Genomic DNA, 22,066 nt, shown 5'->3' on the forward strand with positions numbered 1-22,066 from the left:
TGGCGATTTGCGCCATAATTATGCCCTCCCCCCTAAAAAACATTAAAAAATACTCGAAAGAAACTTAAACTTGTGCAATATTTTTACTGATGTCTAATATAGAGTTTTATTAACGGTTATATTCCTTTACAATCGACGTCCACTACATTAAATTCTCTTTGCATTAAAGAAACTATAGGCCAGATTCAGGCCTCAAAGCCTAGCAGCCATATTCCTTAGTTAATAATGATTAGAAAATTATTCCTGGGGTTAATGTTGTACACCCACACACACACACACACACACACACACACACACACACACGCATTTATATATATATATATATATATATATATATATATATATATAGCGAGATAGATAGATAGATATATAGATAGATAGGTGGATAGATAGATAGATAGATAGATTTATTAGCTTAGTTCAGGTATGTAATTAACATGAAGTAAACAACAATATTTTTGAAAAGTGCAGAATACGAGTCTAGACATTTTATATAAATAAAACTTTATAAAACTTGTAAGGATTTTCCTCAGATCGATCAATGTTGGGATCTAGACAAACATGAATATCAAACATAAAAAAGATGCTATCACGAGATATATCAATACATTTTCAGTCTATAAATTTTTCTATGTACTATTCGGGTTATATGCTGTATAGAAAAACATGCTAACACATAAACCGAAAGTTGCAACAAAAATATAAAAAATATAATAGCATAAAAATAATAAATAAATAACAAATTAGATAAAGAAATTCATAGAATTTTTTTAAAAGCACATTTCCAGGGAAGAAAAGAGAAAACACATATGGTGAAGCGATTCCAATATATCTCGACGATAAACTAGTCCCCCAGTATTAGACTTGAAATCGGCAATGTTGATGCTGTGAACCTTTTGTAAAATTGTTAAAATAAATAGTCCTGTTTTATATTAGCTATTTTTATATAATCGTACACTTTGCTGGAGTTCCTCCCCATAGTGAAAATGTCTGTGTGTGTCATTCTGTTTGTGTACATTTCCTTACACTATAACTCTATCAATTTTCGGTCTACAGACTCAAACTTTTATATAAGAAGTATTGATATTTGTGAAAATCGTTTTGTATGTGAATAAAACATTATAATTTGATTTGAGCCCAAACCAATAAAAGTCAAAGAGGTCAAAATTGGGGTCTCAAAGTTTAAAAAAATATGACCTCTGCGGTCTCTAGAAAATTACTCAGTCACATTTTGTCTAAATATTTGAAATTTTACATAAAGTGTACGCAGACATAGGGCAAGCTTTTTAATTGTTTTTTAGCCGAAATTTTGCTGGCAAGATATAAAAGTTCAAAAGCTTTTACATTTGCGGTCTCTAACAAACTATTAAGCAAATTTTCGGTCTGGACATTGGAAATTTTACATAAAGGGTACTCAGACATGCAGCAAGCTTTTTCATCAGTTTATGGGCAAAAATTTGGCTTCCAAAATGTCAAGTTAGAAATAGTTTACCTTTGAAGACTCTACTAAACTTCTCCGTCAATTTTGTGGAATTTTTTTAGTAATTTTAGATGTAGGTTACTTGGACATTGGTTAAATATTTTAACTGGATTTGATCCCAAAACAATAACTATTATGGAGTCGAAATAACTTTACTCTTTGGTAGTTTAGGATACCTATATTGAAAGGCATTAACGTACTACAGCACACTTTTTAATATATACGTATGCACATAAAGTTATGAACAGTATATAGTGCCCGAGCAAAGCGGGGCTGAATTGCTAGTACATTATATATACATATATATATATATATATATATATATATATATATATATATATATATATATATATATATATATATATATTCAAGCAAATATTATTAAATACAACGGAGACATTTTGTCTTATAATTCTTTTTTTAAATTTTTTTTCAATTTTTCGTATTGTCTTAGGTACAAAATAGCCATAATAAAAAATGTACTAAATCGCGCTAAAATGATATCCTCCACAAAAAAAGCATTGCTAATTGAAATAAAAAACATTAAACAAGTACTCATCAATAATCATTTCCCCAATTACATTGTTGATGAACAAATAAAAAAAAATGCTACAATCTTCCGATAACCAGAATAATAACGTTAGCCAACACCGCAATGCAAACCCCATTAATATATTTTACCAAAATCAAATGACGCCTAATTTCAGAATCGAAGAAAATGCAATATAAAATATTATACGAAGATACTTGACGCCTGTTGACAGTTATTTTAAAATTAAATTTATTATCTATTATAGGAAATTTCGAGCATAAAACCTTGTGGTTAAAAACAACTCTTCACCGGCGATAAAAACGTTGGAGCAAACCAATGTAGTGTATAAATTTAAATGATCTATTGGAGAATGTAACTCCAAAAATAATACATACATTGGGCATACAACAACAACGTTGTCCCGGCGAATAACTATGCACCTGAACGACACAAGCGCGATTTACAAACATTTAAAAAAAAGAACATAGCTGTCCCCCCTCCAATGTTAGAAAGGTCCTCGTTGACAACACAAAAATTATACAACGGGAAAATAATGTACAAAAATTAAAGATTCTTTAAGCGTCGTACATTAGAACTCTTCAACCTAATATAAATGACATTGCATTTCAAAAAAGCAGTAACGTTCTGAAATGTCTTGCGTAGTCCGTGTTGGACGGACTTCGTACATGGTGTCTACGAACTTGCTGGTTTTAACACTCGAATTTTTAATCGACTTTTATTCTTAAACGACTTTTATTTTAACTCATCACTGACTATATATATTTTAGTTTTCATTTTTAATCCTCATTTTCGCAATCCTGTATTTTTAACACCTGATGATGATTCATGGACGAATCGAAAGCGCTCGTAACAGCAACATGTATGGATCCTTTATTAATATTTTTGATTTTGAAACAAAAAAGACAATACGAAAAATTGAAAAAATTAAAAAAAAGAATTATAAGACAAAATGTCTCCGTTGTATTTAATAATATTTGCTTGAATGAAAAAATGCTGCCTTAATATATATATATATATATATATATATATATATATACATACATATATATAAACATATATATACATACATATACATACATACATATAGATATACATACATATACATACATATATATATACATATACATACATATATATATGCATACTTATACATACATATATATACATACATATACACACACACACACATATATATATATATATATATATATATATATATATATATATATATTAATTTATAAAATATATATGGCGATTAAGCTACACTGAATATTCTGCGTTTCATCCACCTATAGGATTCGTCAGGCTTATGCGCGAATTCTGTGGTTGCTTCTTGTGTTTATATATGTTGAGGATTTCTGGTTAGCCAATCAGCTGTCTAGTATCCACCGCGCCCCTTCCTATCAGCCAATGGGCATGCATTTTATCAAACAAAGGATCTGTTTTAGAACTAGGTTAGTGGTTTCAGGTAGACGTTCTCCTTTTTTACATATAAATATACCTATGTGTACACACATACATGCACACACACACACACATATATATATACATATATGTGTGTGATCGTTTATGTATATTCATTTTTATTTAATTTATTAATTTGTTTGTTTTCTATTGTTATTGTTAGTTTTAAAGCTATATTGTATCGCTATCCTAGAGTAAGTTTTATTTTGTGAACACAGTTGCTTGCTATTTCTCGCCTACAGTTTAATAGATTTTGAGGTTCTTTAAAGTACAGGATAGAAAATTTTTCATGGAGGCATAGTTTACATGGGTCGTCTAAATGTCTGCATGTGGTAGCTTGTCTCATTATTTTCCATTCGACTACCGGTGAATGTCCGCTTTCTTTGAGTTCCCAGTATTTATTCGCTAGTGTTGTTTTTATACGGTGTTTTTTTATTTTTGAATGTACATTTGTGGTCATAGTATCGGGGTTTGAATATTTCTTGTTATTCGGGGTTTCTTTCGATTCAGTGTAGCTTAATCGCCATATATATTTTATAAATTACTAACTAGCTCTACCTACGTATTGAGCACTTTTGAAGTAAATACTTAAAGTTTACGCATAAATCTATGCTTTCGTATATTAAATTTATGTGAATGAATGAAGTATATATATATATATATATATATATATATATATATATATATATATATATATATATATATATAAAACAATTTTGTTTATATCGAATTGGTCGGAAACTAAATTACAGATCAGTATTAAACTTAATCTGCTTAGAAGTTATTTTCTGTCAAAAACAAGAGAAAGTTTCTTGGGCGGACTAGTAAAATCGTTTGTTGTTTTTTCTGGAGGATTTCATAAACAGTGGTGATAACACAATTACTCATATTTAATTATCTTTAAATTCTTCTGTGTTAAACATTATGTTCATCAAATTCACTCATACCGACTTATTCAAAATCATACATTTTTTCCATTCTATAGAAAATTACACATGTTATATTAAGTATTAACGAATGATATCTCTTTTACAATATCTTTGATACAACTGGGCGATTAGTTACATTTAGATTATTAAAAGTGTTTTACAGGCATGACCTTAGGCAAAAAGAATGTTTTGTTAGATTTTGTAGAATAAAATAAAATACATTATTAAACACATGTTTACACTTCAAATGTTGTTAGTAATCTTAATATATTTCATGTGTAATTTCTCCCCCAAATTATTATGCTCAAAACTAAAATTGTATTATTTTCACGGTGATTTATTTAAAGTAAATTTAAGGAGTACAAAATTATAAAAATCGCCATGCTCATTTTTATGTTCACTAAGTACTTTGTTTTGTCCCATGTGAGTTTCACAAACGTATATTTGATGGAAATTATAGCACGGGATTAATATATATGCACTAGATATGGGTTACTTTGGAAATGCTTTTATATATATATATATATATATATATATATATATATATATATATATATATATATATATGTATATATATATATATATAAGCATGCTAGAGGCTCGGGTTTCGAATCCTGAGTTCGGATGTGTCTAACTCATGAGCCCAAATGAGGGCGAAACTCGAGTCTTGGACTTCCGGTTCTTTGACTGTCATGGGTTTTGTGGGCTCGACGTTATTTGGCTGTGGAATTTATTATATACAATCTCTCACATTCTGAAAATTCTATCATAAGTTGCTCGCTTGGTTAGCATTGCTGGATGGCATCGTCCTTTTGAGTTAAAACTCCTATTTGTGAGACATTGAATTGGGGTTATTAGCTGGTTGGATGACCGCGTCCCTTGTTGAGACAAAGTAGGTTCATCACACAGTCGGATTTCGGAGCGGTTTACTTGATCTGTGTTGGTTAATAGAAATTCTTGTGTGCAGGGCGTTTGCTCAGTTGATAGAGTGCTTGCCCTGCATGCTAGAGGCTCGGGTTTCGAATCCTGTGTTCGGATGTGTCTAACTGATGAGCCAAAATGAGGGCGAAACTCGAGTCTTGGACTTCCGGTTCTTTGACTGTCATGGCTCTTGTGGGCTGCGACGTTGTTTGGCTGTGGAATTTATTATATACAATCTCTCAAATTCTGAAAATCATATATATATATATATATATATATATATATATATATATATATATATATATATATATATAGTTTAGTTTTTTATTACCGTATCTTTTTGTTAAGTTGCATTATTGTTTCGGCTACACGGCCGATTTTGGCCGTCTGTAGTGTCCTCAGACTTTTACAGAAATATTCGCTATTTTGGGATGAAAAAGTGGAAGAGTGAATGAGGTCAAAGGGGTTGCGAGGAGGGCGGAAGAGGAAGAGAGGAGGGGAACAAGGAGGGAAGGAGGGGGCGTTTGGTATGTCGATAATTTTTTAGTTTTAGGGTTTAACGAACTTGTGGGGAGAGTTTGTGAGGTTCATTTCCGGTGTGACTGAGGGCACACGGATACATGAGGGGAAAGGGGAATATGTGGGGTGAGAGGAGGGAGTATTTTAAAATTTGAGTCTTAGTGTTAAAGTTTTTAGCGTCTCGCATGTGAGGTGATTTCTTGGTGAGTTTCTTTGGAGCTGTTGGGTGTTCGCTTATGTTTGGAGGCGGTTGGGGGCTATGATTCGGTTTATTTATTTTTAATTTTTAGTTTGTTGTTTATCGTTTGGAGAAGGTCAGCGAGCGGTCGTGGCTAAGGGTATACCCATGCGCATGTACACACAATATTTATATGTATATATATATATATGCATGTGTGTATATTACTATCTCATATTCCTTTAAAATAATCAATGTATGTGTGCGTGTGACCGCTTATCCGTAGATAAATATATCTATGTGTGCGTGTGTGTGTGTGTGTGTATATTATAATATCATCATATAATGACTAGATCACTCTAACAGATGTCAAAAACATTAAATTCTACATAATTTCTTGCGGTAGCCGAATTGAGTAGATCCTTGCTAGGAAGTCAGGGATGGGTTTTGTCGCCAGGTTCGACTTTATCGACTGGTGTTTATCGTGACACCCTGCACCGATCATTCCCAAAAGGATTAAACACTAGTGCCTGTAAGTATTTAATAATTATTATAGTAATCTATCTATCTCTTATTCTATCGTTTATCTTTTCCATTTTTATATGCACTTTAAGATCCAGGATTCCGTCTATAATCTTCCCTGAAAATTATAATTCATATAATAACAATAGTATAAATATATTCAAAATATTTTAATTTTAATGGGGTTCTATGCCATATGTTTTAAGTGGATTATGTGATAGTTACTAACGACTTCTATCGTTTTTTTACGAAATATTTTACATGTGAAGACATTTTTAGATTTCATGAAAATGCTCTTACGTTTCTTTCTTCAAAGATATATATATATATATATATATATACACACACACACATATATATATAATTGAGAACGTGCGTATACGTTCCTTCTCAATCTATATGGTGAACGAATTTTTGATCTGCAGGATTAATATATGGTATGCTGGATAATCCTACAGCTGAAAAGCTGGTACAGGGGTGAATATGAACAAATTGGGTCGGGGGGGGGACGTCGGATTTTTATCTATTCGTAAACTTTTTTACGACTGCGTTTGTGCGGTCAAAAAACTTGACAGCTTTTTAATGTCAAGAGTAAGATTTTAAGAAAATCGTCTATAAATGCTATGCCCATCTGGTGTAATTGTAATTGTACTTAACTGAATGTTTTTAGGTTTCGGAGTCGATCTCAGCTCGAATATAATTTTTTTACTTAATACTACTCGCATACAGTTTCTGTACTAATATAAACAGTATATTTATGTGTATTTACGAGCGGGCAATGCCGGGCGGCCTCCTAGTATATATATATATATATATATATATATATATATATATATATATATATATATATATATATATATATATATAATTGAGAATGTGTGTGTGTTTGAGGACATTTCTTACTCTATATACTCAATTGATTGTTGCTTTACAGACTTGAAATTGATATATAGGATATACAGATATAAGCAATAAAAAATCTATTTTCATTCGGAAAAAAACTGGCTGTTAAGGGGTCAAACTTTTATGCATTTTCCAACTGTTTCACGAATGCGCATGTGTAAATTGTTCCCATGACAGATTCATTATGTAAGAATAAATAAGTTCGAAAACACTGTTTAAAGATGTGTGCAGCCGGCCTAATGGTTATCGTACTTGACTCACTGTCCTTAGGTTTTGGTTTATGAAATTAACTGCTCAGAAAAGGGCCTCCCTCCCACCCCCAAAAAACATAATACTCGCATACACATATCTCAATTGTTGTAGGAATTAAAACATAGTATGCGTATTTTACGACCGGGCAGCCTGCTAATATATATATATATATATATATATATATATATATATATATATATATATATATATATATATATATCTTTTTTAATGTCTATTTCACTTCTCTCTGTCCTCTTCTCTCTTCTCTCTCTGCCTCTGCCCCCCTCTCTCTCTCTCTCTCTCTTTCTCTCTCTCTCTTGTTCTTTATAGCGGTACTTTCATTCTTTGGTAATTAACATTGTTTATCTCTAATATAAATAAACAAGAACTCAAACGTACAATGACGCGCTCCCTCGTCCTCTTTTTTCACACTATCTCTGCCAGCTTTTCTTTCTCTTTCTCTCTTTTCCGCTACAATTGTTTATCTATCTTTTTATATTTATTTTTTTTATAACTTTTTTCTCTCTATCTTTTTTTTTGTGTTTTTGTGACTCGTCCAATGTGTCTTTTTTTCTGTCTTTTTTTTTTCTAAACACGGTTACCCCCACCCACCCCCATCAAAAAGTAATATATCTTTCGTATCAGCTTACATTGTATGAATGCCGGTCTGACCTTCGCTCTTATCATAGTATACATTTTGCCATGGTTTATGATAAATAGACACTTGCCCATTGGCACTCGGACTATCCTTATTTCTTTTTTGATTCTCAGCATTTCATGAGACTGGTATATCTGCCGATGTCTGTTAGGAAGCTTAAATTATCAAAACTGTCTTTCATCAATTACAGGTAAGTTACTTTATACTGGTTTATATTTTATTATTTTTATTGAAATATTATTCACACTGTCGCTGTGTCCAAGCAATTCTGTAAATCTTTTTATTTGCCTTCGCACGGTAAGAAAGTTAAAACAGTATTGATTGGTACTTAGATAAATCTAGCTACTCCAAAAAATATTTTCGACTGAGAATTATGGAATTATGGAATTATGGAATTATGGTGGCTCCTTGGATTTGATAATTGAAACCGTACTATGTGCCTATCATTACACATTTAATATGCGAGAAAAATGCTCAGTAATATAAACTGTTTTATAATGTTGAGTTAAATTAATAAAATTTAAATTGTTATAGTATAGATAATTATAATTTATTGACCAGTTGGTTGGTTGGTTGGTTGGTTGGTTGGTTGGTTGGTTGTTTTTGCTTTACGGCATATCAACCCTTTTTAGGTTGTTTAATGCCGAATCCAAAGATTTTGAAAAAAAAATGGGTTTGTATTAGTGTACACATAGATTCGAAAAAGTTGCAAAAAAACAAATATATTACAAATATATGTTATCAAAGGCAAGATAAGTTACTTTTCTACAAAACTGGATATATTTTTCGTGTTTATATTCAATGTAACATGTTTATTCAGCTCGAAAAAACATACAGTGTTTACCGATGTATTGGAACATTCAAGATGGCGTCTGGTTCTCTCTTTAACACGGTAAGTTTGGGAAAAGGTCTTATAAATAAAAACCGGATAAAATACTATTAAAAACTCGCTCAATATATGTTACCGTGACATAGGTTGATATATATTCGGCGGGTTTTTAATAGTATTTTGAATAGTTTTTTTCTTTATAACACCTTTTTCCAAACTTGCGGTGTTAAAGAGGGTGTGAGACGCCATCTTGAATTTTAGAATACATCGGTAAACACTGTATGTTTTTCGAGCTGAATAAATATGTTACATTGAATAAAAACACAAAAAATATATCCAGTTTGGCAGAAAAGTAACTTATCTTGCATTTGATAACATTTATTTGTTATATATTTGTTTTTTGACAACTTTTTCGAATCTATGTGTACAGTAATACAAACCCCCAAAAATTAATAGAATATATTTCTTGTTTTAAAGTCGGTTTCTATTTAACGCATAGTTGGGACCCTAACAGGTACTAATACTCCGGGTCAGAGTGGAGCTGAGAGCTATGGCAATTAAGCTGGGGCCTCATCCATTGGATATAGTTTAAGGTCATATCCAGGACCATTATTGACCAGTGAATTATAACTTATTTAATATGTAAGAAATCAAAGTAGAAATATTGTGGTGAGTCGTGAAAAAATATTTCTTCTTCGCAGTGTTAAACTTCTCATTTTTTACTGTAACATAATTGTTCTTGTCGTTGAAAGATTATAAATGAATAAACAAGGTAAACGCAAGTAATTGAAATTTGATATTATGGCTAAAAAGCAAAAAAATATCTTTTATAAGTTAGGAGACTACGATTGATTGCATGCTATATAACAGTAATTTAATTACAATTCAAAGGTTTCGAAAATATTGGAATTATCAACAATCTTAATTTATTTTTGATAACATTAACTGTAAATTTTAACTTACTTGGCACTTAAACAAACTTTTTAGGGATTGCTGAAAACGAATATCAAAATTAATGTTTCAGTAAACAAGTAGATGTTCCGATATTAACAATGTAATACGTTATGTTATCAGTACACGCACTAAAATTTTGCAATAGTGGCAGTTTTTCATTCATTGTACTTCGAAGTGTGTCTATTTTATTTCTGTTTTTATATTTTTGAAAAAGTAAAAATGCAGAAAGGGTCATTACAATTTATGCAGTCGTTGATATCATATATGTATATATATATATATATATATATATATATATATATATATATATATATATATATATATATATATATATTCTCTGGTAGCTAAATTAAATATTAATATATATATATATATATATATATATAATCTGGTAGCTAAATAAAATATTTCAATGCAAATCTCTTTGGTTCTATAGGACGAAACTACATGAAAAATTAAAGGCGTTTTAAAGATAAAAATAATATTCTATGGTGAGATTTTTCTGACAATCATTTAAAAACAAAACTGTATTTTCAAACCAAGTTTCATATATAAGTTTTGATGCTACGGTTGTATCCCCTTTCCCCCTTCCCGGCCATAAAAATTATAGTGAGGAGCAACACTGAAAGTACAATATATTCAATTTTATTACCTATTGTAAATTAAAAGGAATATCACTAGATATTAAAGTATTGAACTCAAAGTTTAGTGGTGAAAATATGTAAAGAGTTAGAAATACAGCTTAAGAGAGGGAAAGAAAGAGAGAGAGACAGAGAGAGAGAGAGAGAGAGAGAGAGAGAGTGTGTGTGTGTGTGTGTGTGTGTGTGTGTGTGAAGGGGAGAGAGAGAAAGAAGTATAACAAAGAGAAACTCTAATTTCGGTTTTTGTTTTTATTGATTTATTTAAATACATACGCGAAGAAAATCTTAACGGGTGACTCACATACGTCACCTTTTTACCAATATTCTATAATTTTTATTGCATTGTATTTATTGAACAAAGGATAGTTCAAGTTTTAAAAACCGTTACAGTAAACATATTGATTGAACATATAGCTCATGCGTTAATTTATTTTTATGATCATATGAATAGCCACATTTAATCAACTGTATTCAAGGTCATCAATATGATAGATTGAATAATTACATGTTTTTAATAAACCTTGTAAATATAAAATCTCTACTATTATATAAAAATAAAATTGTCAATCTATGTGTTTGTGCGTGCGCGTGAATTCGGCACATTTTGACCGAAAACGACTGGGTCTTATTTTTACTGTACTTCATTAGCCTGGTAGTGTTCTTAGAAAGGGTGTGTAGCGAAATGTTATAGATAATATGGATTATCCATAGCCGAGAAAAATCTGATGAAAGAAGGAACACCCAATTTTAATTAAAGTAATATCTTATACACATTTATATCACGAGTGAATTCGAAATGTGTTATTACCACACCAGCAGAAATTTTTGGACACCTAAAATCAATATTAGTTTCTTTGATATAACAGGAACTCATTCGAAATTAATGTTTTTGTTTAAATCACAATTGCACCATAATACTCGACTTTTGCATTTTAAACTTTATTTCAAGCCTTTACATATAAAACATAATTTGATAAATGGAACAGTAGGTTGTTTTTAGTGCAATGTAGACTACAATGTAGTGGGAACTAAGTCACTGCGGTGAGATATTTGTAGCTTCTGCCGGTCCATCGCGGGGACTCTCAAACTAGGGCAAGCTATCAATCGATTTGATTGAAAAATGCGCGGCTTCACCAATTTTGATGGCAATAAAATATGGGATTGTGAAACATTCATTGATCACCAGGAAATCCATGCCAACATCAGGTCTCTCTTCTAGTACTAACACATGCACGGATATGTAATATTGTACTTGGCCACGAATAGTTTCATTTGAGAATTTACTAGTATAATAAGAGCCTCACTAATATAATAAATGGCATAATTAGTTATTGTCGTCTCACCACGCTTTACCCCACTAATCCTATTTGGGTGGGAGTGAAACCGCTACCCCCAGACAATGCGGTTTCAAGTCCACCAAAAACCGGCCAGAGGATTAGTTGGCCAATACGATGTGAGCCGACATGAACTGTGGAAGACAGTAATTACTGTGGATGCAGTTGGAGACTCGACATTCCTATCCCATCGCCGTAAACAATCTGACGAAGGCCAGAAGGATAATTTGCCGAAACGTCGTGAGCAACAACTTGAAGATAAGGTTAATAGTCCGCAAATAATTAAACTAAAATAAATAGTACACATTACTCATCTCCAAAAAATATTATTAATTCACTAAAATTATTATTATTACCGTTACTATATTGCTATTATTATTAACCTTCTTCAAATTATGTTTAATGATTATAGAAACAACAAACATATATACGCTTATTTTTATAATTAAGCTGAGTTAATCAGTATGCTCTTTCTAAATCTTTGATTTCTACATATTTTAATTGCATAACGTATAGGCTTGGAGTCAACGCTTTTATTATTGAGATGCGTTAAAAACATCAATATTAATTGGTCTAATTAACGCTAATTTAAAAAGAACCATTATCAACTGGCCCATTACTTATTTAGTTGATACATGTCTCCTGAATCACATCTCGTTAATCATATATAAAACAACATTAGTAGATAACCGGATTACCCGCACGCATTCTATACGGTCTCTAATATTCTTGCTACCGATTCTATGTTTCGGCAAACGTAATAAAAAAAAGAAAATATATCGGAGGACGCAATGGTAAATAAGAGAGAGCATCACAATGAGTGATGTTATCATTTAATTTAACAGTAGAGTGAGACAAAGAGCCAGTTAGAGGGAAAGAGAGAAAGGAAGAAAGAGCAAAATAGATGGAAAAGGAAAACGTAGTTGATAATGGGTCAGAAAAAACTGATTTTTCATTTGGTCTTTTTAGCTTTTTTACATTAACTGCCCCAACCGTGTAAAGAAATTATGAATATTTTCACAGATTTTATTTTGCTGTTTAAAGATTCGCCAATCAACTTCAAATTCAAAGTATTTGTTCTTGACATCGGATATCAAAATAAAAACGAGCTTTATATTACCTGATAAATGTATGAATTGGTTACTAAAACATCTTTTTAATTTCTTTTCTTTACAGTTCGTCTGGATCTAAACACACATTTGATGTAATATCTGAAGAATGAAATTACACGTTTCTCTGGAATCGGATCCAAAATAATACCATCTGACTTCTAATGCGACAGATTATTTTAATAACATTATTCATTGTTCGAAATAGAAATCGGATATTACAATGACGCTTATTTACCACAAATGCATTGTGCTCTTCTCTGTCTTATTCACTACATTGATTTCGGGCATAGCACCATGGTTTGTAGTTCGATATGTTCGCAAGCAAGGGGGTAACTATGATATAAATAAACAAAGGCACATGCGATTAATTTTCAGTTGTCTAAATATGTTCAGCGGTGGTGTTTTTCTCGGTGTATGTTTCATGCATTTGTTGCCGGAAGTGAAAAGGCAGATGGCATATTGCCTATTACAATTGAAATACCACAAGGATTTCCCGGCAACTGAATTCCTGGTTGTCATCGGTTTTTTCATTGTTGTCATCATCGAGATCATTGTATCCCAGTATATGATGAACGGAAACAAAAGCGAGAGGCAGTTGAGCAAAAGCCAGGGGCAATACAATACATTAAATAAAGAGATTAACGTTGAGAGTGCCTCGTTGACAGCAAATCGTTGGCCTGATGATAAGAGCCAATATGGAGCTGTATCGAATACATATGCCGATAATGAACACATCGAAAAAACTGACAGGAAATCAATTGCCTCAACGAGCGACCAATTTACACCAACAGATTCCTGTGCAAACACTATTGGAGATGAATCCGAACACGATCACCTATCGCTCCCAACCAAAGATGGCGAGGAAACAGTGATCCGTTCAATGTTGCTCTTCCTGGCTCTTTCTCTTCATACTGTTTTTGATGGACTAAGCCTTGGGCTTCAGGAAGATCTTTCACAGTTATACTCTCTTTTCACGGCTGTTATTATTCACAAAATACTCATTGGTTTCACGCTAGGCTTGCAGATTTTTGGGTACTCCTTATGGTCGATAAGGAGATCAATAATGTTAATGTTTCTGTTCGCTTGTATATCACCTGCCGGAATGATTATCGGCATTTGCATAGGAAGGATAAAAGGACATGAATTGATTCGAACATTGACGTCAGCAATTTTAAATGGACTCGCGACTGGCACGTTTCTTTACGTGACATTTATTGAAATTCTCGGAAGGGAACTCGCAAAAAAAGGTTCCATAATTCAGATATTTTTTGCAATTGCTGGATTCGGATTGATGACTGGACTTGTGTTTTACGAATGAGAAATGACACTCTGAAGGTAAAATTATTTTTTCGCACTATATGGTTCTATTAATCATATACTCGTTTGTATTCATTCGGCCTTACAATTTGGATAAAAAATGTGTTGCACATTACGTGAAAAGAGGTTAGTATATGTCTGTTTTATATAGAGAGGGTTCCAGCATCCATGATTTGCTTTGAAGCGACATCTTCATCAAAATTGACATAACATTTCCTCTATACAAAAACGTGTTTGTTGTTTTTCATTCCATTGGAATATGTATCCATGTTTTACACAGAACAAAGACATTGTTATTGCTGAATGAAGATTTCGGATCGCTACAAACTAATATATAATACCGCCTCCTACACACACACACACACACACACACACACATACACACACATATATGTATATATATATATATATATATTTACATATATATTCAGAAATATATATGTATATATATATGTGGATATAGAGTTGAAATATGTATATATACATATCATATTTATATATGTATTTCTATTAGTTGTACACATACGAACCCACATGCATCTTGGCAAATAAATTCACAAACGCATCCATATATATGTATGTATATATACGTACACACACATACATACAACCCCCATATATATATTTATATATATATATATATATATATATATATATATATATATATATATATATATATATATATGTGTGTCTGTCGGCGTAACTGGAAGGTAAATCGTATGCATTTTATTACAGCCAATATATTTCATGTCAAAGCATTAGCTTCAAAAATTAAGAAACACATATAAATCTTGCGCTCATTCGAGCTGTTTAAGTGTTGGCTCATGGAGACATCATTCGCAATACACTGAAATACCTCATCAGTATGCTCCGTATTTATCACTTCAGGTAATCTGACATTTCCTTAGCAGAATAGGCCAATCAGCCCCTCATGCGCCATGAATATGTTACAGGAATATGTGTTAAATAGAGAAGTGGTAAACTATTTCAGCAAAAATAGCCTCCTCAGTGTAATGCAATATAGTATTTGGTCTTCCAGATCTACATTAGATGTACTTACTGATATCCTATACGATCAGCGAATCTCTCGATATAGGCTTCTAGAGCAATTGTTTTCGACTTATCAAATGCTTTTGATAAGAATATGACATACAGGTCTACTCCACAAGATCTTCAGCTATTGTATAGCTTGAAATGTCTGCTCAATTATTTAATCAGTTCTCTTTGATGGTTTTATGAGTACTGTTTGATGGGTAAAAAATCAAAAGAATATTAATGCTCGTGTCTCTTAAGAAGCCATACTTGACCCTACTCTCTTCCTGATCTAGACAGAGTTTAAAATCATGACAGAGTTGAAAATAGAGTTCGTAGCCTAGTATTGGGATTACATTTTTTTCTTCCCTTCAAGTTATACCCCATTGTAGAGACGTTGCGAGCCTGTCTCCGCTCTATCGCTATTTTCAAGACAAATGCTCGACTGAGTTCTTATCTATGCCGCCTTGTTAAACTTTCACGAAAAACACTCGTCCAGCTGAAATCACTACTAATAAAATTCCCCTCCTTTATCCGTGCCCAAATATAAACGTCGATTACATAAAGAAAAACTTCTTTTTAAAACAATATGCCTGCGGAACATTCTATCGTTTGTCAGCTTTCCAGCTGACTATAGTAGTGTCGTGATCAAGTAAAACGTAAACAAGTGCTGGACGAGCAGTCCCCTTACGAAATTCAATTTACCTAATTTTTACTACCAACGATTTCTACGATATTATCGCACGGAATACGATGATGAGGATGACACCTACTTCGTCAAAACATAACAACTTAAATCTTCCTGAGATTATTTTACCATTAACTTCACTACGAGTGAATTAGTTATGTTTCAAACCGTCTGCCACATATCTGCGTCTTTTGTATTTAGATTTCTCATCAAAAAATATAAACCAAACACACTACGTGTACATTGGTGATTTTTAAAAAATCACATTGCATGTGAATTTATGTATTGACGAGTTCAGCTCCCAAATATTTGCGTCAAACAATAAATTACAAGTAAAAGAAAAACAATTAACGAAATAAGGAAGTATATTTGGTAATTCCTTTATGATGGCGAGTTTGACTAAGTTAAAACATAAACAAACTTTTCTCGAGCTTTGTTTAAGATTAAACACACTACGTGTAGATTTGTGATCTTTCACACCGTCGCATTACATATATGTGTATATATTGAATAGTTTAGCTCCCAAATATTTACGGCTCTTACATTAAGAGTTCTCTTACAAAATACAGAACACAATTCCTCTTTGTATTATTATGCCGAAAAGAAAAAGAAGTTTGTATGTGGCTATATTAAAGATGTTATCTCCTTACTAGATAACAAAATGTTAGCTAGCAAATAGTTGCGTTTTCTCTTGAGTATTATACTGAAAAGAAAACACATACGAAATTTTATTGAACGAAATAACACAAACTTATTTTTCCCAACAATCATATTTCCACAATATATTTCCTTTTAAACAATTCCGTAATTTTTCGGTACTAACCACATTAAACAAATGCTATTATTTGAAAACTATACACTTCAATGTATAAATATATATGAAATGCATCGGTAATCAGCCACAGTAGATTCATTTTGGCGAGAGGTGCCTGTGCCCGCTATTTTATTGGAGCGGCGGTGACTTTCACTAACAACCCTACTTAAATTGTTTTTTTTTTTATACAAGTGTGGTGGGGGCATACTTTCTCCAAGCAACGCCGGTACAAGAGTTATGCAAGTAAAAAATAAAAATGAAGCGGAGTTGGAGTGATGTGATGTAAAAACATTGACTTCAGTGTAAACGATAAGCGTCTGTTGGAATCACGGTGTGGGTTGACAAAATATTGTATTGTCATTATTTGTTCTTGTTTTCCGAATTATAAACAACTACATTACATTATTTGTATGGTGTATAATAAACCGCAATGCATTTTGTAGTCATATTTCGTAATTAAAGCAGAATGGTCAGAAATATTGTATATAGCTGACCGCGTTCTGTATGTTTCACAATAACTATTTTGTTTGTGTTTTATTTTTCTTTTATAAGATGAACACGTTTTCATAATGAGTTTGTTTAGAATCGTGTGATCATAATATTAAATATATACCACAAAACCATCAAATCATTGTAATCGGCCGTTCAATATGATTTAGTTGTTCAAGTGTAAATAGCTTTCAAATACTCAGACTGTAAAATGTATGCAAGATTCCTATTATAATTGGTTTATAATCCCTGTTGACTTTTAATGTTTATAAACAAGAACTTTTTTTATTATTCGCGTATAACTAAATATGTTTATACAATAATATAAAATATATTTAATGAGTTAATCAACATGCTGTAAATTTACTCTATGCTCCACACAAATTAATTAAACTACTTAACCGATCCCACCTATACGAAACGAATAATAATTTGTTTAATTATTTGCCATAGTTAGATTACTATAACGTACTTGCTATATATACCTGGCGTTGCCAGGTTGAAACATATTGTCGGGCAGAAGATTTAGCCCCATACCATATAAGATACACTGAATATCTTTACTTCTTACAATATTTTAGAAAGTTGATCACATTATGGAAGCATAAAATATATCAATTTTCATTTATGAATATTAAGCAGAAAATAGTTTAAAACGAAAATAAGTCTCGTCGTTTTAAACGTATGAACTTATTGACATCTTTAAAGTCAACGGGTGTAGGTTAATAATAATTTAAATTAAATTAAATTGAATATAAATTAAATAAAACAACCTTAAATGATATTCCTACATAAGGAAATAAAGATAATTTTATTAATAAAAATAATTGGGAACACAAAAATGGTGACCATAATAGATTTTTAATGTAATATATACATGACTTCAAACCTTCAATGTAGACTCCCTTTGAATATATAGTACGCCTATATATAGAAATCACGCTGAAATATAAATGCGTAAATATCTGTTTCCAGTATAAAAAGTAATTTGTGAAACGGTGTATCTTTAGTGCATATTAATCAAATTGTAAACAACCAAAAATGAGGAATACGTATTTATTATAATCCAATATTAAAGCAAGCCATGCTACCTGGACGGTCAACAAAGTTATATAAGTTATATTTGATAGTAATACATTTATGCCAATATAGTTTTCTATGAGAATGGCGGTTACGAAGGATAATTATTTATTTCAAACAATAAAAGAAAATTCAGATTCACTCATGTGATAATTTTATAGTTCCTCTGTTTTGTCGAGGCAGTATATTTTTGTTATACAGGGTGACCAAAAAAACACAAAACATAGAAAATATATCTAGATCATATGCTGTAGAACGGAGAAAAAATGCCAAAAACCCTAGTGTTTTGATGTGATGTTTTAAATATAATAAACTAGTTATGACCAAAGTTTCATTTCACTCGGACAAAACATTAAGAAACGAGGCCTAATTAGAGTTGCGGCCCGTTTTTATTTGGGGTCACCATGTACTATTAAATATTTAATTCCTCTCTGGGTGTTAATCATGTGCTTTTTGTAGACTATTTCCCTATCTCTCTTCTTTTGCCCTTTTTCTCTCTTCCAGATTAATAAGCACATCTATTACTAAAGGAGAACTCATAATTTTTGGCCTGAAATCAAAATGATCAAAAACAACCACGTGACAATTTCAACAGATGAAGTGATGTATAACTGCTTACGAGAGGGATACAACTATAAGGATTAGAAAACATCCTTTTTCTTAGAGAGTGAAGACATGGTTTAGGAAAATGTATTACTTTTAAATCTCTACGATTTAACGTTCACATACAGCAGTTATTTAAAATTTAAAGGCTACTGAAATGAACGTGGGCATCTTCCACTGTGTTACGAAAATTACTACGGCAAGATATTATGCAAGGCGTTCATGAATATCGTATTATTGTCACATCTGGACTGGTGCATCGACCACCAGTCTCTCAGATTTAGACAAGGTCTAAAAGTGAATGTGCTTTGATGAAATGATAGCGCTTGACAATTGGAATTCCGATTAACCTGAAAATCAGCAAAAACCCACCTCTTCACAGTAAAAGATCCTATGCACTAAAAGTCTTTCTACCTTAGTTTATTTCCTCATACTGGTATACTTTCTAATCACTTTATGTTTCCCTGACTGTAATAACCTGCAGAAATCATCTACTTTAATAGTTTCTTCCCTGTGACTGCAAAACTCGTTGTTTCCCTCCCTGTTTCCTGTTTCTCTGAGTGTATTAACCAGAAGTAGTGTAATGTAAACAGACATATCACTGCTTAACTGCACACAATCTACTATTAGACATGACCCAAAATGGTAACCCTTTATGTGCAAGTTACAATATGCCTTGTCTTGTGTTAAAAAAAGTAATATATAATAATTAAATAAAATTATTCTATATCATTTGAAAATTGGTAGGTATTTTTAATATTTTATTTACAAGCAGATGCTCTCTTATATAGCAACAGTAGGTGGATATTATTTAAAACCAGTGCACTTACCGTATTTGCATGGGTGTTAAATGTGCTTTACTTCTATCAAATATTTGCGAAAAATGGCACCTATACAAATAATTGATTACAGAGGATTGACTCATTTTACTCGTGTTTTGATGAGTGCTTTCTTATATTTAATAGGTGTTACTACGTGAGGTAATAAGAAGTTTCAACGTTTAACATGACTTGCTGAACAAATGTCTAGTTGTTATTTATCACAAATCTGGCGTCGCATAAACGATAATTAAAATATTAATAGTTAGTCATCAGACCATTGTAAGATTTACTCTTCTGTCGTCAATTCCAAATATGAATCCTTACAACGATCATTATTTATACAAATTAATATGTGTATTTATTTTTTCATCCGAAAATATTTTTCATACGTAAATTTCAACTTAAACAATTTGGTAAATAAGAAGTTATTTAGCGACATATAAAATACACAAAAAATTACAAAAGTTCTTGGGAAATATAACGCATAACTTAATTGCCAATAAAGCTGTCGATTTAATGTTAGGATACGCCGTTGTCAGGAAAATACATGACATACATAGTTGTAACAACAAATATACTTCTTTATGGTCATAAGTAAATTTCGTTTACCTGAATTCCAGCTGACTACAATTTGGTCGTCTTACATCCAACGCCAGCAAATTCTTTATGAGTCGTCCCCTAAATAATCCAATCTCCACTACTAGCGATTACTATGATATTGTCCCATTGAATACTGCATACTCATTACGCCTTACCCTCCAGTAGACGCCGGACCATAATAGGTGGTGACTCCTATGAAAAAAAATACGGTTAGGTAAAACAGTTTTCTTCCCGAGACAAGTGATTAGGCTTACTATGTACATGTGTATGTTTTTTTTATAATCAAGCGGTGTTCTATCTAACTCTAGCAAACATGAAACTTTCATTCAATTCCGTCCCCATAATAATCAAAGTGTCCGATTAGATCAATGTAAGTGTTGACATTAATGATCTATGAAACGACACTAAAATAATGTGAATTTATTGCGCCAAATACTTTCGATCGAGAATACAGCCAAACTATTTTAATAGTTGGTTTGTCTAGTGGATATTTTATAATACTATAAAGATCTCCTCACGTATCGAAAGCCGTGTACATAATTACTAAAAAAATTATAAACGGAATTATGTCAAGAACTACATTTTAAAATGTACTTTAACCGAACAGATTTCCGTTCAATACAGGCTAATTGACACCAATTTGTTTTATTTGTATGTTAATTACTTTTAAAAAAATATGGAAACTTGACGAAGAATTCTGATCGAAATATATCTATTCAATTCTCCGTGGGAATGGGTGAATATTTTGGGGATGAGGTGTTTTTCTTCCAATCCATCTTATTCGAGAAGAGTTTTTTTTTTTCAATATTAAATGCCGACCTTGTGAGTAACTCTTCCCTAGAGAATAGGCTAATAAGTGAACACCCTGCATAAATATGTAAACATATTGATGAGCATATTTTGATTTAAGACAAACATTAAAACCTAGTGGATAAACTTTGACATTTCTAAGGTATGTTGTAATAAAATATGTTATGATGCAATTTTACATTTTATATAGTACGTTGTAATAACAAGTATTTATTTAATTATTTTAAAAAATTGACACGATCCGTAAAATTGTTCGACATTACTGTCATGTCCTCAATCAGAAAAAAGTAAATAATATATCGGAACAGGACAACTTTAAACAAAAGCGTGCGAACAAGTTATATTCCCATTATAATATTGAAATAATCCTTTAAGTCAAAGTGTATTTTGATAATCGTTCATCGTATCCGTGGATGAAATGGGGGAATACATACTTGGCATCTTTACCTTAAACGTTATTATCTAATACTGCATCTGGTCAAGAACAAGTTTTGGCTTTTCACTATTCATGTATACAATTAAATTATAAAACATTAATTATTTGTAATTAGGTTTATTTAGGT

General features: G+C 31.6%; 2 protein-coding genes across 2 annotated transcripts in view; one reads left to right on the top strand and one right to left on the bottom strand.

Moving 5' to 3' along the window:
• LOC145276832 (lipopolysaccharide-binding protein-like) overlaps positions 1-20,958 on the bottom strand; it is a 274,030-nt gene extending 253,072 nt beyond the window's left edge. The window contains exon 1 of the mRNA XM_080128191.1: positions 20,703-20,958. The gene's annotated coding sequence lies outside the window, so the exon portion shown is untranslated. The remainder of the gene's footprint in view (positions 1-20,702) is intronic.
• On the top strand, positions 8,174-15,175 carry LOC145276831 (zinc transporter ZIP3-like). Its single transcript, XM_080128185.1, has 2 exons — positions 8,174-8,569; positions 13,314-15,175. The coding sequence occupies exon 2, from the start codon at positions 13,470-13,472 to the stop codon at positions 14,565-14,567; it is 1,098 nt and encodes a 365-aa protein (XP_079984311.1). The 5' UTR covers positions 8,174-8,569; positions 13,314-13,469; the 3' UTR covers positions 14,568-15,175.
• Positions 20,959-22,066: the final 1,108 nt, after the last annotated feature.

This window comes from Euprymna scolopes, chromosome 5 (genome assembly GCF_053919585.1).
Source record: "Euprymna scolopes isolate OS-2025 chromosome 5, ASM5391958v1, whole genome shotgun sequence".
Classification (NCBI taxonomy): domain Eukaryota; kingdom Metazoa; phylum Mollusca; class Cephalopoda; order Sepiida; family Sepiolidae; genus Euprymna; species Euprymna scolopes.